This window comes from Heloderma suspectum, chromosome 1 (assembly GCF_057233095.1).
Source record: "Heloderma suspectum isolate Gila_16-S chromosome 1, 16-S_ref, whole genome shotgun sequence".
Lineage (NCBI taxonomy): Eukaryota > Metazoa > Chordata > Lepidosauria > Squamata > Helodermatidae > Heloderma > Heloderma suspectum.
The window spans coordinates 187,551,632-187,570,377 of NC_139458.1; the positions used below are offsets into that span (position 1 = coordinate 187,551,632).

Genomic DNA, 18,746 nt, shown 5'->3' on the forward strand with positions numbered 1-18,746 from the left:
ACAGGAAGGCCTGGCGTGCTATGGTCCATGGGGTCACAAAGAGTCGGACACGACTTAACGACTGAACAACAACAACAAAAGACAAAGACTTACAGCTACAGCATGACAACTTTGGATGAAGACGTCACACACTGGGTTAGATCCAGATTAGTTCATAGTGAAGTGCCACTGACAGTGCAGGAAAAGGGTGGGGAGGTGACTGTGGTCCCTCCTTTCTTATAGCTCCTTTTGCTTGCTGAAGAGTTGCTTTGGTGGGCTGGGGGACCAGGGTGGATTGATTTAAATCAGCAAGAAAAAAGGTCAATTTAAATCACTGATTTAAATCAAGTTTCCCATTGAAACATTTTCATATATTTCCTGAACAATGGGACAAATCTTATCACTAAGCCATGTTAATTTAAGACTAGAGTATTATTTACACTGTTTCTTATGACCAGCACCCATGACAATTTGAGCTTAACAGCACAGTCCTATATTCTCTCCTCATAAATAAGTTCCGCTGAGTTCAATGGGACTTACTCCCAGGTATGTGGGTATAGGGTTGCAGCCTTAGTGTGAGAATACAGGAACATGCAAATGGGACCATTTTGTCTCCTCTTTTAGTTTCCAGTGCTGATCCTTTCTGCTTCACTCAGTCTTAGCCCAGCCTTGCCCTCACCCCCCACAAACAACAAACAACAACAACAAAGCAGGAAACATTAAACAAAATGTCCATGACTGATAGTTCAAAGCAAGGTTTGATAGTTACTGGGCTGAAAAAATCCAATTTAATTTTTTAAATCCATTTATTTTTTTAAAAAAACATTGATTGTTGTCTACCCTGCTATATCATCTTTCTGTCTTAACTCCTCTGTCTTGCTCGGCCCAACTCCACCACCACGTAAGCATAGAACAACAATCCTATCTAACCTGTGTCTTTATACATGTGACTGTAGCCAGAGAAACTGAAAGCCCAGAACTTTCAAGAAGCAAGAGCTGGTAGTTAGGCTGGCCAGAATCATTTTCATGAGATGAAAAACTGAAATTAATGTCCATGTTTAACTGGCAGGTAACTTAATTTTTAGGAGACTGTAAGTGTAGGTTTAGCATGTTTATAATGAGAATTGTAACTATGTTATTTTGTAAGTTAGAGATATATTAAGTATTTTATTTCTGACTTAAAAAATAATTTACAGTTTGAAAATTCAATTTAAATTAAAAATCTGATTATCATTTTTTTTAAACATCCATTTTAATCAAACCTGTGGGGGGCCCTCTGCAGCAGCATGAGAGAGGCAACTCAGGGGCTGTAGGGGAAAAGGAGAATTAGTGAGGATTGCCTCGCTGCCCCCTTCCTCCAGTGGGGAACCTCTGAGGAATCCTGGTACCTGTATTCATTCTTGGATCCCACTCAATTTGTTTTCATTGACTGACAGCGCTATCCCATACATGTCTACTCAGAAGTAAGCCACACTGAGTTCAATGGCACTTACTCCCAGTTACGTGGGTACAGGACTGCAGCCTGAGTCACTTTCCCACATGGGTGAAACTACAGCCACATTCACCCTGTCTTGCCAACTGACAACTAAGAGACAACATGTTTCCTCAACATGAGAGGAAACTGTTTAACCCCCTGCATCTATAGACATAAGCAGGCATAAAAACCATTATGGAAGTTAATACCTTATATAGGTTAAACTTTTGTTGGCAAATACTGTGCAAGCTTCCAAGTTATACATTTGCCAAGGCCAAGACAGAGAACGAGTAAGGATGGATTGAAATTCACACACAAGATTAGCATAAACAATGAGGCAAACTAAGGAAGTTACAATCTTTGGAAAGATTCACAAACTAATTTTGTTTTGTCATGGTTATTACCATACTGAAAGGATCAGGCATGCAAGAGCATATATAGTCACTGGGAGATAAAAACAAAGAAAGTAACAAAAAACATTACAACATTATGCACCCGCCAACAGTCTCGCGGTAACCAGTCTTCAGGTACAGAAAAACATGCAACTTGTCATGGCTTTAGCAAGCACTTTAATCTATGTAAGTGTAGAGATTTTTGTTTTAACATGCTAAAAATGTTTAGCCATACAACTTTCAATAAGGGGACCTCCACCATAATCTATTTTTGGTATGAAACAGAAGAATCTAAGAATATTCTCCCTGTCAGCATTTAAGGACAGTAAAGATACTTAAGATCCTATATTATTAAGACTTTAGGAAAAGCAATCACTTCAAATCTTACAAATAATATTGAGCAACTGCACTGCTTTTAATAAGCTAGCTGTATCTTATCTGGGAAAGTTAGAGAAAATAAGTTGGTTCAAAAAAATACTTCTGAATGCTATAGGAGCCCATTGGTATTACACAGCCCATTATTTACTAAGATTAATACTGGCTGAGGTACAGCAATAGGTAACAAATGAGGCCACATAGATCAAGTTTCTAAAACTAGTACTTTCAAAGTTTGTCAGCCCTCTACAATGAAAATCAGACAGTTGAACAGAAAGAAATATTTGTTATTTTTAAGAATAAAAACGGAAACAAGAGGGCTAGCATGTACTTGCAAGTTTCTACATTCCATATGCTGATCTCTATATGCTGACAGCCACCCACTGAGGTCTTGTGTCCATTACTAATCAAATAGATTTGCAGCCTGGGCATGTGACTTGATTGATTGTATTTATACCCCACCATTTTTCCTCCTGCAAGGAACCCAAGGCGGCTTACGTTATCCTCCTCCTCTCCATTTTATCCTCACAACAACCACCCTGTGAGGTAGGTTGGTCTGAGAGTCTGTGACTGGCCCAAAGTCACCCAGTGAGCTTCCATGGCCGAGTGGGGACTAGAACCCAGATTTCCTGGCTCCCAGTGCAACACTCTCGCCACTACACCATACTGGCTTCCACACTGGAATTTAGTGCTTTCTGCTGTACTTCCAGTTAGTAGTATTAATTGTGGTATGATTTTATTGTTTTATTTTTGAAAATGTTTTGAAAAGTGTCATATATAACTTGAATTAATTTAACAGATCATAGTTAAAGTGTCCTTATTTTAAAGAACTGGGAGTGCAAGACAGAAAAATAAAACAAGTGAAATGTGATTACAACCTATTTTGTTTAAGCGGTGCTTATAAAATGCTGTGGCTTGTATCCAGGCCTTGCCTTCTGTACATGGAAGGGCTCCCCATCCACAGAAGGCTTTTGATCCAGCAAAGCATTTCCACTGGAGGAACCGGGGAGAAGGTGATTTTCACTGATTCCCCCCTTCCACCCCTGCCCCTCCCCAAATCTGTTCTGGAATGTTAGGGGATCCTCTGAAATAGCATTGGAGGTGGCAACGGGGGGGGGGGGAGGTTGGTTGGCAAAAATCACCTCCACCCTTCCCACTAGTTGGCCCATCATGAGAGGAACTCCACTCAGGGAGCGCTCCCACTGGTAGAAGCAAGCTCTAAATCCAGCCCTATATGTTTTATGAGTTCAGACTTCCTGATTCTAGCAAAAATACATTTCCTTTGCACTTTTATCTTGACAACATATCATGTGGAAAATTCATGCATTAGGATAGAGGTTTGGAGCTGTCACGTTAATCTTACTAGAACATTTGATAATTCTCTAAAGTATTGGATATCTGCTTAAATAGTGCTGTGTTTAATAGATCTGCCTTCACAGCTATAGCATGAGTGACAAGTATAGTAAAACCCAAACATTTAACTCTTGATCCATAGTAAGTGAATATCAATGTGCAAAACTGAATATACAAATAAGCTACATTTACCTTGCTTCTGTTCTTCTCTTGGCTCTGTTCAAAGACAACATCATGCCCACCCTGGGAAATACTCAGGGTGCTACTAGAACTATGCTCTTTATGGCTGTCTCCAAACCAAGAGAAAGGCATGCAAGTGGGAATAGGAGAATCTGAATCTGATGCAGATAAGTTGTTGATAGAGTCTTCTAGTAATTCTCGGGAGCCCCTGAAATAATATAATTTTCATAAGTGATATGTAAAAATCTGTTTCATACTGTGTTAAATGTATTTGACTTAAGATTCATACAATTCAACATTCAGTTTAAGATATATTTTACAGCACACAGTTTAAAACATTTAATATTCTTCTAATTGGTAAGCTGATATTACTATTTTGAAAAGTATTTCAAAAGTAGCTTTGTTGCTATGTTATTTTTGCATTTTTATTTTACTGTGCTCTGAACATTTCACCATTCCAGAAGGCTGTTCCTCAACGATGGAGCAAAACAAAACTGATAATGACAGAAACTCATTTAGGGTGCAATCCTATGCATGTTTAGACAGAAAAAAGTCCTACAGCTTTCAGCACCCCAGCCAACCATACTGGCTGGAAAATGCTTGAAGTTGTAAGACATTTTTCTGTCTAAATATGCATAGGATTGCACTCTTAATGTTCTTGTTCCAAATCCATGTCTCAACTTGGAATGCATAGTTAAGAATGTATTATGTGTCTATAAATACCGGCTGTCGAGAGAGCCCCTTGTATTTTCTTTTTCTTGCTTCTTGCCTTTACCGCCAGATTTTCTTAGGCCCCTGAAATTAAAGAAAATAGATAGTTTAAATGTTTTATAAAACCAAATCAAGTCTGCCCCAAGACATTTGTGACATACTGCAAAATACAGTAATTGTCACACAATTGTCAATTATAAACCCAAATATGTTTCACATTTCTAAATATTACATTGTGGGAACACAATATAATAAATGTTATATTATACTTCATTCTGAGAAGTTATTTGCTGAAGAAAGCAGGTGACTCATCATTATATAAACTATTAAACACGGTTTGTATTCTGCAGCAATGGGCTGTCACTAGATATATGTTGTCTGTCCCAATCCAAGCACTGCCTCAATACCCACAGCTCAACATTCCAGCTCACCTGTGCCTTGCCTTGCTCTGTGCTGGAATGCTGGCTGCTGTGATGAACCAGAATTCATGTCCTGGGTTTTATGGGAAAGAAGTAAAAAGGACCCATTTCCAGATTTTCCAGAATGGGGATGTCACCTCATGAGAACCATATTTCAGCTATGTGCTGTGGAAATATACCTTAAGTTTGATCCTCTCTCTGACAGAGGTGGACTCGAGCATCTTTCTATGCAGAGGTGCACAAAGTTACATAACAATGAAGTCACCCCAGTCTAAAAGCAGCTTGGTATCTATCTAATGCAGAATCAGTTGCTCTCTTGTTACATGCTCAATTATCTCAAATGTTAAACATAAAAATCCAGCTCTAAAATATAGCCTCTGTATTTTGTCATAATGTCTCAGAGTAATTGACTTATTTATTTTAATGTGTATGTTGTTGTTGTTCAGTCGTTCAGTCATGTCCGACTCTTTGTGACCCCATGGACCATAGCACGCCAGGCCTTCCTGTCCTGCGCTCTCTCCCGGAGTGTGCTCAAGTTCATATTCATTGCATCGGTGATGTTATCTAGCCATCTTATTCTCTGCTGTCCCCTTCTCCTTTTGCCTTCAATCTTTCCCACCATCAGGGTCTTTTCCAGGGAGTTTTCTCTTTGCGTTAGGTGGCCAAAGTATTTGAGCTTCAGCTTCAGTATCTGTCCTTCCCATGAGCAGTCAGGGTTGATTTCCTTTAGGATTGACTGATTTGACCTCCTTGAAGTCCAGGGGACCCGTAAGAGTCTTCTCCAGCACCACAGTTCGAAACCATCAATTCTTCGGTGCTCAGCCTTCCTTATAGTCCAGCTCTCACAGCCATATGTTGCTACTGGGAAAACCATAGCTTTGATTATATGAATCTTTGTTGGCAAGGTGATGTCTCTGCTTCTTACTATGCTGTCTAGGTTGGCCATAGCTTTCCTCCCAAGAAGCAAGCGTCTTTTAATTTCATGGTTACAGTCACCGTTTGTGGTGATCTTGGAGCCCAAGAAAATAACATCTGTCACTGCTTCCATTTCTTCCCCTTCTATATGCCAGGAAGTGATGGGGCCAGATACCATGATCTGAGTTTTTTTAATGTTGAGTTTCAAACCAGCTTTTGCACTCTCCACTTTCACCCTCAACAAGAGGCTCTTTAGATCCTCTTCGCTTTCTGCCATTAGGGTGGTATCGTCTGCATATCTGAGGTTGTTGATAATTCTCCCGGCAATCTTAATTCCGACCTGTGATTCATCCAACCCGGCGTTTCTCATGATGTACACTGCATATAAGTTAAATAAGCAGGGTGACAATATACAGCCTTGTCGTACTCCTTTCCCAATTTGGAACCAATCGGTTGTTCCATGTCCGGTTCTTACTGTTGCTTCTTGACCCTCGTACAGGTTTCTCAGGAGACAGGTAAGGTGGTCTGGTACTCCCATCTCTTTCAGAATTTGCCACAGTTTGTTGTGATCCACACAATCAAAGGCTTTAGCGTAGTCAATAAAGCAGAACTAGACGTTTTTCTGGAATTCTCTTGCTTTCTCCATGATCCAGCGAATGTTGGCGATTTGATCTCTAGTTCCTCTGCCTTTTCGAAACCCAGCTTGTACTTCCGGTAGTTCTCGGTTCGCATACTGCTGAAGCCTAGCTTGTAGGATTTTGAGCATCACCTTGCTGGCACGTGAAATGAGCACAATTGTACGGTAGTCTGAACACTCTTTGGCATTGCCCTTCTTTGGAATTGGAATGTAAATTGACCTTTTCCAGTCTTGTGGCCATTGTTGAGTGTTCCAAATTTGTTGGCATATTGAGTGCAGCACTTGAACAGCATCATCTTTTAGGATTTTAAATAGCTCAGCTGGAATACTGTCATCTCCGCTAGCTTTGTTGTTACTAATGCTTCCTAAGGCCCACTTGACTTCACTCTCTAGGATGTCAGGCTCAAGTTCAGTGAGCGCACTATCATGGCTATCAGGGACATTCAGATCTTTCCTGTATAGTTCTTCTGTGTATTCTTTCCACCTCTTCTTAATCTCATCTGCTTCTGTTAGGTCCCTGCCTTCTTTGTCCTTTATCATGCCTGTCTTTGAACAAAACGTTCCCTTGAGAACTGTCTTTCCCATTCTATTGTTTTCCTCCATTTCTTTGCATTGTTCATTTAAGAAGGCCTTCTTGTCTCTCCTTGCTATTCTCTGGAACTCTGCATTCAGTTGGGTATATCTTTTCCTTTCTCCCTTGCTTTTCACTTCCCTTCTTTCCTCAGCTACTTGTAAAGCCTCATCAGACAGCCACTTTGCTTTCTTGCATTTCTTTTTCTTTGGGATGGATTTCGTTGCTGCCTCCTGAACAATGTTATGAACCTCCGTCCATAGTTCCTCAGGCACTCTGTCTATCAGTTCTAATCCCTTACATCTATTCCTCACCTCCACTGTATATTCATAAGGGATATGATTTAGGTCATACCTGAATGGTTTAGTGGTTTTCCCGTCGTTCTTCAATTTAAGCCGAAATTTTGCAATAAGAAACTCATGATCTGAGCCACAGTCAGCTCCAGGTCTTGTTTTTACTGACTGTATAGAGCTTCTCCATCTTTGGCTGCAAAGGACATAATCAATCTGATTTCGATATTGACCATCTGGTGACGTCCATGTGTAGAGTCGCCTCTTGTGCTGTTGGAAAAGAGTGTTTGCTATGATCAGCATGTTGTCTTGGCAAAATTCTATTAGCCTTTGTCCTGCTTCATTTTGTACACCAAGGCCATGCTTGCCTGCTACCCCGGTGATTTCTTGACTTCCTACTTTAGCATTCCAATCCCCTATGATGAAGAGGACATCTTTTTTTGGTGTTAGTTCTAGAAGGTGTTGTAGGTCTTCATAGAACCGATCAACCTCAGCTTCTTCGGCCTCAGTGGTTGGGACATAGACTTGAATTACTGTAATGTTGAATGGTTTGCCTTGGATTCGTACTGAGATCATTCTATCGATTTTGAGATTGTACCCCAGTACTTCTTTTCCCACCCTTTTGTTGACTAGGAGTGCTACTCCATTTCTTCTAAGGGATTCTTGCCCACAATAGTAGATATGATGGCCACCTGAATTAAATTCGCCCATGCTTGTCCATTTTAGTTCGCTGATTCCCAAGATGTCGATGTTCAATCTTGCCATCTCATGTTTGACCACCTCCAGCTTACCTTGATTCATTGATCTGACATTCCAGGTTCCTAAACAACATTGTTCTTTCCAGCATCAGACTTTCTTTTCACCACCAGACACATCCACAGCTGAGTGTCCTTTCAGCTTTGGCCCAGCCACTTCACTCTTTCTGGTGCTACTTGGAAATTCCCTCTGCTCTTCCTCAGTAGTATATTGGACACCTTCCGACCTGAGGGGCTCATCTTCCAGCATCATATCTTTTAGCCTTGTGATACGTTCCATGGGGTTTTCTTGGCAAGAACAGTGGAGTGGGTTGCCATTTCCTTCTCCAGTGGACCACATTTTGTCAGAAAACTCCACCATGACCTGTCTGTCTTGGATGGCCCTGCACGGCATAGCTTATGGCTTCACTGAGTTACGCAAGCCCCTTCGCCACAACAAGGCAGTGATCCATGAAGGGGCACCTAGTTATTCCCAGGTACCAATTATTCAGATGAGCATCCAACTCCTTCTGCGTATTGGTAGAACTGCACTTCAGTCAACTAATATGAGAACTTAAATATTCTATTGTTGAAAAATGAAGAAGTCCTACCCAAAATCTGGAAAACGCCTTTTGGACTTTCCCCCAGAAGCACCTTCACTGGATTCAGTTTTTTCTTCAGTTCTTTTGTCATCTGTGTTAAATGAAAATACTGACATAGGGTGTTTGGCATGAATATACTTCACACGTCAAAAGAAATGTAAGCAAAACATACTTCAAAAGAAATGTAAGCAGCCTCTTCATATAAGAGGAACAGAAACTGCATGAAATCAACATACAGTTTCATGCAGAAAATATACTCTAAGGGCTCTGACCTGGGTATTTCTTACAGACACAAGAACGCCTTTATACATTTCATTTACATTAACATTTAGAATGTTTATAATGTTGTTTATATTCCAAGAATAATGTGGAAGAATAGGGAGCATTTGTTTAACTTTTAATCCCAAAAGGCAGAAACAGTACTTATTCACTGTCATGTATGAATTTCATATATGTATTAATTTTAGTGCGTTTTAGTGCTTGAATAAAATTGCCTTCAGGGCTCACTCATAATTGGAAGAGTTTTTGCTAAGGAGTATGATTGATTTTACATAAAATGTGTTTTCTACTTTCTAAGGGGAAAATTTGTTTGCAGTTGCTTCAGTGGAAAGCACAATTGCCAATCTGAATCTGGCATGTGTAGATGTAATCTTAACTTCAGTTAAGAAATTTTCACAGAAGTTCTCTTGACATCTTTACTCATTCTTTGTCATTACATAGGCACAGAAGTGAACAATACTTAACACTAAGGAGGTAACCTAGTGTTAACTGTACACTGTAACGTAGTTTGAAGCCATCTGAAACCCCATGTTACAAATGCACTCTACTTGAGTGCATTTCCATCTATTATAATCCATCTATTTTCATGGATTAGTTAAAATCCATGCACGTATAACCGTAAGCCACGGTTAAGGGCAACAGTTGAGGGAGAAGAAACTTTTACAGTAGAGAGAAGACACCAAAGGGAGGAACCATATGATCTGCTGAGGCTATCAGAGGGAGAGGAAGCAGCAGTCAGGCATTCTCCATCATGCCTGGATACTGCTCCAGCTGAGAGCCACCCCCATTCCTGCTACAAACTGCCATTGCTGAGGTCATCAGAAGCAGCCACCCTTCCTTTTTGTTTAGATCCATCTCCATGACCTGCTGAGCTTAACAACTAAGAATTTAGTATCTAAATTTGCTTTTTTCCCTCCTCCTCCCACTCCTTTCCTTTTGTGTTATGTCTCTTCGAATGTAAACCTGATGGCTTATTTCTGATCTTTGTGAGCTGCCCTGAGAGCAATGGCTGAAGAATAGGATAGAAATGCTTTAAATACAATCTTTTGATGTATTCCCAATTCCTTAGCCATGGTCAACAGTTGTCTGTACCAGTCATATGAGCCACTGCACTGACAAAAAAGTGTGTAGGTGGAGATGCAAGGGATAATGCTTCAATACAATTGCTTCATCATCTTGATATATTGTAGTAATATGCTATAATAGGCTTGCAATGGAAAGCCTGCTTAATAACACAGACTTTTCCTATTTCTTTTACTACATTATGCTGTTTTTGTGCCATTGTAGCTATGCAGCTCTCTAGAAAGGAGTGGTGCATGGAAGAATATTTGGCAATTATTACTTTTACATACAAGGATTTTAGTTACCTTTGTTCACTTTTCCTTTGCCTTTTGATTCTCTGTGCTTAACATTTCTGCAGTATCCTGAAGGAGAATTTGCAGTAGCATCATCATTAGGAGCTGACTGGGTTGTTCCAGAACTATTTTCTGTGTGTGGTTTATACACTGGGGAAGAGTGCACAGAAACAGATGGACTTGATTCTAACAAACTGTCAGTGCTTTCAGCACGCTCGTGTTTATCAACTCTTTGATCTACATCACTCTGCTGTGATGAAGTTATCTTTTCTGCCATTTCTGAAGACTTGGTCTGGATATTTTCCTCGATATCATCATCATCCACATCCTGAAAACAAATGTTAAAATAAAAGTATTTAATTTAATCTCTAAGCAGCCTAGGACCAAGGTATCTGAATGGCCCTTTCCTGTATTGATATGCCCATTTGCTGAGGTTGTCATCCAAAGCCTGCCCTAGAAGGCTAGCAGCAGCATTAGAGAGCTAAGTGAGGTTACACCCTGACAGGAAAAGACTAGATGCACAATGCAATAGTGTGAAGTGGAACTTCTTGGTTCCTTTTGGCATCATTCTTTTCCTCCTCCCCTAGGGTCGAAATGAGAGCTGCTCATAGAAATACAGGTATTTAGCTTGAATAAGATTGAGCAGTAGCATATCCACAGGGAAACAAAAAAGGCAGCAGCACAAATAAGAGTTCATGCCTTTCCAATTAAGGTCTTAGTTTGATAAACTTGATTTTATGAGTTTTTAAAGTGTTAATTTTAACCTTTAAAGCCCTAAATAGCTTAGAACTTGGCTATCTAAGGGATCACCTGTCTCATTATGAACCTGTTCAGGTATTAGGATCTGCAGGAGAGGCCCTTTTAAGGGCACCGTTACCCACAGAGGCCCAATTATCGGACACACGTGAAAGGGCTTTCTCCTGTGTCATTCCCAAACTGTGGAATGTGCTCCCTCAAGAACTACAGCTGGCCAACATTCTCTACAGCTGACTTTTAGAAAGGGTGTGAAGACACATCTAATTTAGCCTTTTAAATTATATATCTGTTTTAATGTTATTATTTTTATTGTTTTAAGGTTTTACTATTTTAAATTGCTGTGCACTGCCTTGATGGCTTTTTAGAAAATAAGATGATATATAAATGTTAATTTAAAAATTACAATAAAAATTATCCTTTAAATACCAATGCAGTTTATTATCCCCATAATGCAGATAGGGTGGGGGTCACGCCAAGAATGGTTTCCAACAGTTCTGCAGTAAAGCTATCTGTTAATCAGGGTTGGAAGGGACTTCAAAGATAAACTAGTTGGTGATAATGCAGGAATAATGCAGGTTAATGGTGGGACTGAGGCTGGTTTGGACTTCCAGCCAGATGTCTCTTACATAAATCATCCCTCAGGTTGCAGCATAGGTCTACTTTAATTGCCCCTTCTGACCCTTGCCCATTCCAAATTAAGTAGTCAATTGTGTACAGAACCCTCGTACTTCACTGACTTAAAAATGCAATGTGTCTACACACAAATGCTAAAAACTTTAAAATTATATTTTTCAGACAAAGACAGACCTGAAGCTGTTTTATTAGTATAGATTCCAGGGCTAAACTGAGATACACAAAGCTGAGTTATTTTTTAATTTACATTTTTAACAACTGTTTTGTGAAAATGCCATAACATTTCTTTAATCAGACTATAACCCTAATGTTTAGGTTACAACAGCATCCAATTAACTATTTTACTATTTAGGATTTATATGCAAGATGGTTATTTTATCTAGGTGCTGCTGAAAATCACTTCTCATATAGGCAGGTTCCATACTTGAATCAGCTCCCAGCATCAATCAGATCATGTAGTAAAATTCCAACACAGACAAGCAGTAACATTCCCTGAGGCCTGGCAGCACTGGGCATTCTATCACCAGATGCTAGTGACCTATATGTGAAGTGGATTCAAACATTCCTGTGTCATTCCCTATCACATGGAGGTGATGTTCACTGCATAAGCATATGAATTAGCCTATAAATACCATTGTATTAAGCTGCTTCTAGGGGTTGCATCCCACCTTGCTTTAATTTTACAGATAACAGAACAGACGTAGCTATGCTGAATTTCCAGAAACTGAGATAGTAATTATAGGGGTATTCATCTTGGTGTAAGTCTCCCTCCCCTTTAATCAGTTACATACATGCTTTCAGAAGGCTGAATATTCTTGTTAGCAAAGTCTGCTAGTACACCAGCCCTTGAGACCTGACAACTTGTGTACAGCAGCAGAAAAAGTGAACACTGCCTATATATTACTTAAGTGAGGATTAAATCCACTTGTTTTGCTTGCCTTTGTTTGCTTGTTTGGAAAGCTAGCAGAACAAAGACACAAGGGACCTTCTATGCCACCTGCCAGAAGTGCTGAGTAAATGATGTAATTTATCTCATGAATGCATTCCTTATAGACAAAGTTACAAATTGTACCTGAAAAAAAATCAATGGTGAGAATACTATACCTGTGAGTTTATATCTTTTTGTCCAGCCCCAAGAGATTCTTTTAGCTTTGACCGAGAAGGTGGCTGACGTTTTACTTTCAAGGCAAGCTGAGCTTTTGCTTTATGTGCACTGGTGTCCAACCTTGGTGTGTCCCCAACAAAGGTATCAAAATCTACAACAAATTCATAGTTATCGTTAAAACGGATATTCCAGCATTCCAAACCTCCCCTCATTTCTCTGACAACAAAAGTAGCCAGTGCTCTTTTATAAACTAGTATTCAAAGTTTTAAGTAACCTGACTATCTATAAACTGAAAGGAAACATTGTAGATTCCAGCTCTTTCAATAACACAGCTGGTCCAATAAAATGTTCTTTTATTTGTAACTCATACTATAGAACAAACTTAACTTCTGTATACTACATTTTACAGTATACTGAAAATTTCAGTATACTGAATTTAAATTTTTTAGACCTTCTTGAACCAATACAAATAGATTGCATTTCGACATGGATCACAAAGAACATTTCTAATAGATACAGTCAGGGCCAGAAATATTGGAACAAGGATAAATGTTTTGGCAGTTGGCCTCTGTACTCCACCACACTGAAGTTGAAAGGAAACACACCCAGATGGGAGCAAAGTCAGGACTTTCAGCTGCAATTCAAGGGGTTTGACAAAAGTGGGGCACTACCCATTCAGGAAGGACAGTCAGTGGCATACACACACACCCATCATTGGTGGCTCATAAGTAATGGAACAAACCAACATCATCTCAAACTTAGGGATCGCCTTTAATACCTGGATGAAAATCCTTTGCAGTCAATGACTGCCTGAAGTCTGGAACCCATGGATATGACCAAATGCTGAGTTTCCTCCCTCGAGATGCTTTGCCAGGTCTTTACTGCAGCTGCCTTCAGCTGCTGCTTGTTTGTGGGTCTTTCTGCCTTCAGTCTTGTCTTCAGTAAGTGAAAAGCATGCTCTATTGGGTGGAGATCAGGTGACTGACTTGGCCATTGAAGAACATCCCACTTATTTGCCTTCAGAAACTCTTGGGTAGCTTTTGCTGTATGTTTTGGGTCATTATCCATCTGCAATATGAATCGGCGTCCTATCAGTTTGGCAGCATTCGGCTGAATCTGAGCAGAAAGTATAGCCCTATACACTTCAGAATTCATCCTGCTGCTTTGATCAGCAGTCAGGTCATCAGTAAACACCAGTGACCTGGTTCCATTGGCAGCCATACATGCCCATGCCATAACACTGCTTCCACCAGGTTTGACAGATGATGTGGTATGCTTTGGATCATGAGCTGTTCCTTTCCTTCTCCATACTTTTCTCTTCCCATCATTCTGGTACAAGTTAATCTTGGTTTCATCAGTCCAAAGAATCTTATTCCAGAACTGAGCAGGCTTTTTTAGGTGTTTGCTGGCAAAGGCTAATCTGGCCTGTCTGTTCTTGAGCATTACCAGTGGTTTACACCTTGTTGTGGAGCCTCTGTATTTACATTCATAAAGCTGTCTCTTGACTGTAGATGTTGACAATGACATGCCCACCTCTGCAAGAGCATTCTTGACCTGGCTAGATGTTGTGAAAGGGTTCCTCTTCACCATGAGCAGAATTCTGCGGTCATCCACTTCAGTTGTCTTCCGTGGTCTGCCAGGCCTTTTGCTGTTGCTGGGCTTGCCAGCTAATTCCTTCTTTTTCAAGATGTTCCAAACTGTTGTATTTGGCCAGTCGCACTGTTTTTGCTATATCTCTGATGGGTTTATTTTGTTTCCTCAGCCTAATGATGGCCTTCTTCACTCTCATGGACACCTCTTTGGACCTCATGTTAGGAGTTCCAGTGAACAGCTACCAAATGCAAATGTAACACTCAGAACCACCTCCAGGCCTTTTCTCTGCTTGATTGGTCATGGGGTACCCAGGAAACAGGCCACACCTGGCCATGCAGCTGCTTGTCAGCCATTCGTTCCATTACTTATGAGCCACCAACGATGGGGGCGTGTGTATGCCACTGGCTGTCCTTCCTGAAGGGGTAGTGCCCCACTTTTGTCAAACCCCTTGAATTACAGCTGAAAGTCCTGACTTCGCTCCCATCTGGGTGTGTTCCTTTCAACTTCAATGTGGTGGTGTACAGAGGCCAACTGCCAAAACAGTTATCCTTATTCCAATATTTCTGGCCCTGACTGTATAACTTCTGTTTTGTATCCTTTGCGGCATTCCAACTGTTGTTGAAAATACAGTATCTTTACCTATTCATTCACTGCTATTCAGGCTACATTGCGCTCAATTGTTAGCTTTAAAGCTGCTCAATCTAGAAACTAACATATCCACTTACTATCAAGACTATCAAGACATCTTTCACAGCAAAAATTCATGGTGACTTTGCTTATTGCATATATTTAAGAAATCAAAGGATTGTTTTAGAACTTTTACTTACCAGAAAAATCTAATTTCTCCATTGAAGACTCGATTTCCTGAACATCACCTTTCACTTCAAAATGTTCTGTCAGTTGTTCAGGAATTGAAGTGTCAGTTTCTAATAAAACACTATTTCCAAACAGATAAGGGAGTCTCTCATATATTTTTAATTTATCTTCAAGCGCTGTAATCTAAAAATGTTACAACACAATTTTAAAAACCAAGAAGCACCTGTAAATATTTTGAAAAACGATATTTAAGAAGTCAGCTTGCCTAACCTTCTCCTGCAATATTTTCAGCTGATCTGCATGCTCCTGGTTTCTCTCTTCAAGAATTTTTGTATGATCCTCTTCTTTTTTTATGAGTTCTACTTCTCTGGTTCAGGGACAAGAGATAACAATGTTATGCAGTATAGAAAGGTTTCATCTGAAAAAGGAAATTTACTAGAAAAGGGTTGTATTAACACTGCACTACCACTAATATAAATGACATAGTTTACACTAGCACAATCTCAAGCACAACAGCAATAGCTCTCGCTGGCACATGTTTTCTGGGAAAACCTGTCACACCAGCAAGTGGTATTGGCATTGTGCTAGATATCGTTTATGCTAGTGCAACGTCATTTACATTAGTGGTAATGCAGCGCTGGTACTGACCAAAGCTTCCTATATTACACTGAGCTGATTATCATTTCTTCCTACTAGCTGAAGCTATTTCCAAGCATTCTCTTTCTTGTTCAGTTCAATAACTGAATCTGACCAATGAAGACAACTCTCTACAATTTACACCCTGTCTATATGTCAATGTCTGTTTCCATTCCCACAGGCACTGAATTCAAATGGTCTTTAATTCTTCTGTATCATCTAAAACGAAGCATTGAGACTAGCATTTCTGTTACTTTGAACCTATGCTGGGGCAGCGAAATGTTATATATACACATAGCTATCAATATAGTACATGCATGAAATAACAAACATAGACCTGTATGAGCTTCTGAAAGTAGACAATAATGAACTCACTTCTGCTGATATTCTTTGAGCAATTTCTTGGCTTTGTTGTATTTTTTCTCCAGGGCATCATATTGTTCCTGAGTTTCTTTAAGATGCTCATTTACTGTTTTACATAAACTTTGTGCTTCTAACCAATAGGTCTCCAACTTCTTTATTTTTTCTTTGTTCTCATCTAAAGTTTCCTGGAGCTGAGATTTACTTAACTCCCATTCAATCTTTTCAGCTTCTGTTGCTTTTAACTTTAAAAACAATTCATCAGAGTATTAGCCTTACTATGATCATTCGTCACAATCTATTAATTTTTTTTAAGAAGTCAAAGTATAACAAGTTTAGTCTCTAGTAGAATAAGGAAAATAAGAAAAAATGCATACAACACAATAACTGGCTGATGTTCTTCCAATAGACATAATCTAATAATACTAACAATTAATATTGCCACATACATTTCTAGAAATCCTTCTGTACAAAACCTGCACAGGATCATTAATTTTATGACAACTTGTCTCAGTTTCCATCTCTGGCCTTATCTAAACAAACCTGACAACTACCTAACTTAAAATGCAGACTGCTCTGGTTGTATGGAAGACTACTTTCAAACTGCCTATAATAGCAACAGCTAGGTAAATGTTTGATGTACCTCAGCCTTCCCCAATCTAGTTCTCGCCAGATGTTTTGGACTTCAATTCCCATTAACCCCAGCCAGCATGGCCAACAGTCAGGCATTATGAGAGTTGGGAGTTCAAAACACCTGGAGGGCACCAGGTTGGGGAAGGCCACCTTAAGTTTAGCTCGTTTTCCAGACTATCACAAGGATGTTACGCTTCTTGTCTTTTTTGCTGCTATGCCACCTTAAGAATTGAACTGGTTTCTGCATCAGCCAGCTTCCTTCCAACAATTAATTAATTAAATTTATTGATCACCCATCTGGCTGGTCACCCAGCCAGCCACAAAACAGTATTTTGAGGGCTGCATGCAAGCCATGGAAGCTACATCTACACTCAATCCATGTCTGCATACAGATAGGCAAAAAGATCCTATACAGGGTTTCCAGGTCCTAAGCCTGAGTAGCTCCTATACATTTAAGAGATGCATGTAAGGAAAGTTCTACCAGATGTATTGCAGAAGGCTGGTATCTTGTCTATATGCCGAGTGCTTTGTTAAACTGCTAATATTATAACAGGTCCTGGTTTTTTTGAAAAAGCAAATAAATACATACACACAAATGGTAGCAGAAAAAAATTCTACTGGCTGTGTGTTCTTGTATCACTGTGTTGGCAAAAGATACTTCAAGCAAAGTTACTCCTCTTATCCAATTTTAAAGGCACAATATCCTCTTGGGAAAGAGATCTGGCAATTCTATTCCTACATTATTTTTTTTACTAGCAGAGAGGCAATATCCCAGCCTTCCCGCTTATTGTGTAGAAGATCTACATATTTAGGTATGGCAACTCCTTTTCCTTCTCTCCTATCCAGAGTGTACTGCTTAAAGTACATCTCATATGGCACTGGGACACCTGCTTATAAGGCACAGAGAAAACAGGAGCCTCTGCAAAAAGGTCTTCTGAGTAGGAGATAAATCAGAATGCATCATGCAATTCTCTTATCCTATGGATCATAAGCAAGGAAGACGAGGTGCCCCCGCCCACAAAGGAATGCATTATACTCCTCACAAAATGAGAATGGGACGCAGACATGGATGTGCTGGAGGTAGACTAGGGAAGCAGGGGAGAAAAACTGAATGCCCCCTGCCCCCCCAGTCCATTGGATGTGTCTGACTGAGCTTGTTTTTTGTTTCAAGAATTTTATTATCTGAAGTGATTGAATAAACACATCATATTCATATTTATAACAAAACACTAGGAGAAACATGAAAAAACATAGAGGCCAACATTCTTTATAGATCACCAAGAATTATTTAAATAGTGCTATTATATTTCAGCTAAATATTCTGGGCTGAATTCAAGTGTTTGGTTTTATTTTGGTTGTCCTCCTTGTACTCAGTTTTAATTTTACAAATATCCAATACAAACCAAAAGAATATTCCTAATCCTACCATATATTAAAAGCTTACCTTTTCCTTAAGTTGGTTAACTTCAGCAGTTGTAACTGCATGTTTTAACTGTAGCTACAAAAGGATATAAAAAGATTTGTCAAAAGGAAAAAAAATTATGGGCATTTGAAACATTGTTTTTGTAAGATCTGTCATTATGTCTTTATTTAACCATTCTAAAGTAATGAGATTGCTGTAGTCCTAGCAGCTGAGACTGCTGTAGTCCTAGCAGATGTTTGAAATATTTATAAAACTTTTCCAGTAAACTTGAACTACTTCATACTCCATGTAGTCCTCAACAAATTTAAGGTCAGTTGTCCTGTGGTGTATCATCTCATCCCCACTTTCATTTTTTTAAAAAAATTACGTATAACTTATTAAACTATCAGGGGTCCAATTTACCCCATTCCAATGAATGGGAAAGTGAAACTACCAAACACCTAAGCTAACTGGGGTCCATTCCTTCTGCAGCAACTCCTCAAAATAAGGTAGTGAAAATAACGTAGCATTTTGCTTGTATCGTAA

General features: G+C 39.5%; 1 protein-coding gene across 4 annotated transcripts in view; it reads right to left on the reverse strand.

Moving 5' to 3' along the window:
- The window catches only part of LOC146358523 (neurabin-1-like), a 51,555-nt gene that overhangs the window by 11,339 nt on the left and 21,470 nt on the right, over positions 1-18,746 (reverse strand). For 2 of the 4 annotated variants that reach the window (XM_084812905.1, XM_084812889.1), the window contains exons 8-16: positions 18,243-18,296; positions 16,181-16,410; positions 15,440-15,536; positions 15,181-15,352; positions 12,760-12,911; positions 10,279-10,594; positions 8,642-8,723; positions 4,477-4,548; positions 3,766-3,961 (exon numbers count right to left, since the gene is read on the reverse strand). In XM_084812905.1, coding sequence (XP_084669031.1) covers positions 3,766-3,961; positions 4,477-4,548; positions 8,642-8,723; positions 10,279-10,594; positions 12,760-12,911; positions 15,181-15,352; positions 15,440-15,536; positions 16,181-16,410; positions 18,243-18,296 — 1,371 coding nt within the window. Of the gene's footprint in view, positions 1-3,765; positions 3,962-4,476; positions 4,549-8,641; positions 8,742-10,278; positions 10,595-12,759; positions 12,912-15,180; positions 15,353-15,439; positions 15,537-16,180; positions 16,411-18,242; positions 18,297-18,746 lie in introns of all 4 variants that reach the window. The other 2 variants (XM_084812897.1, XM_084812883.1) reach the window with 1 other exon arrangement.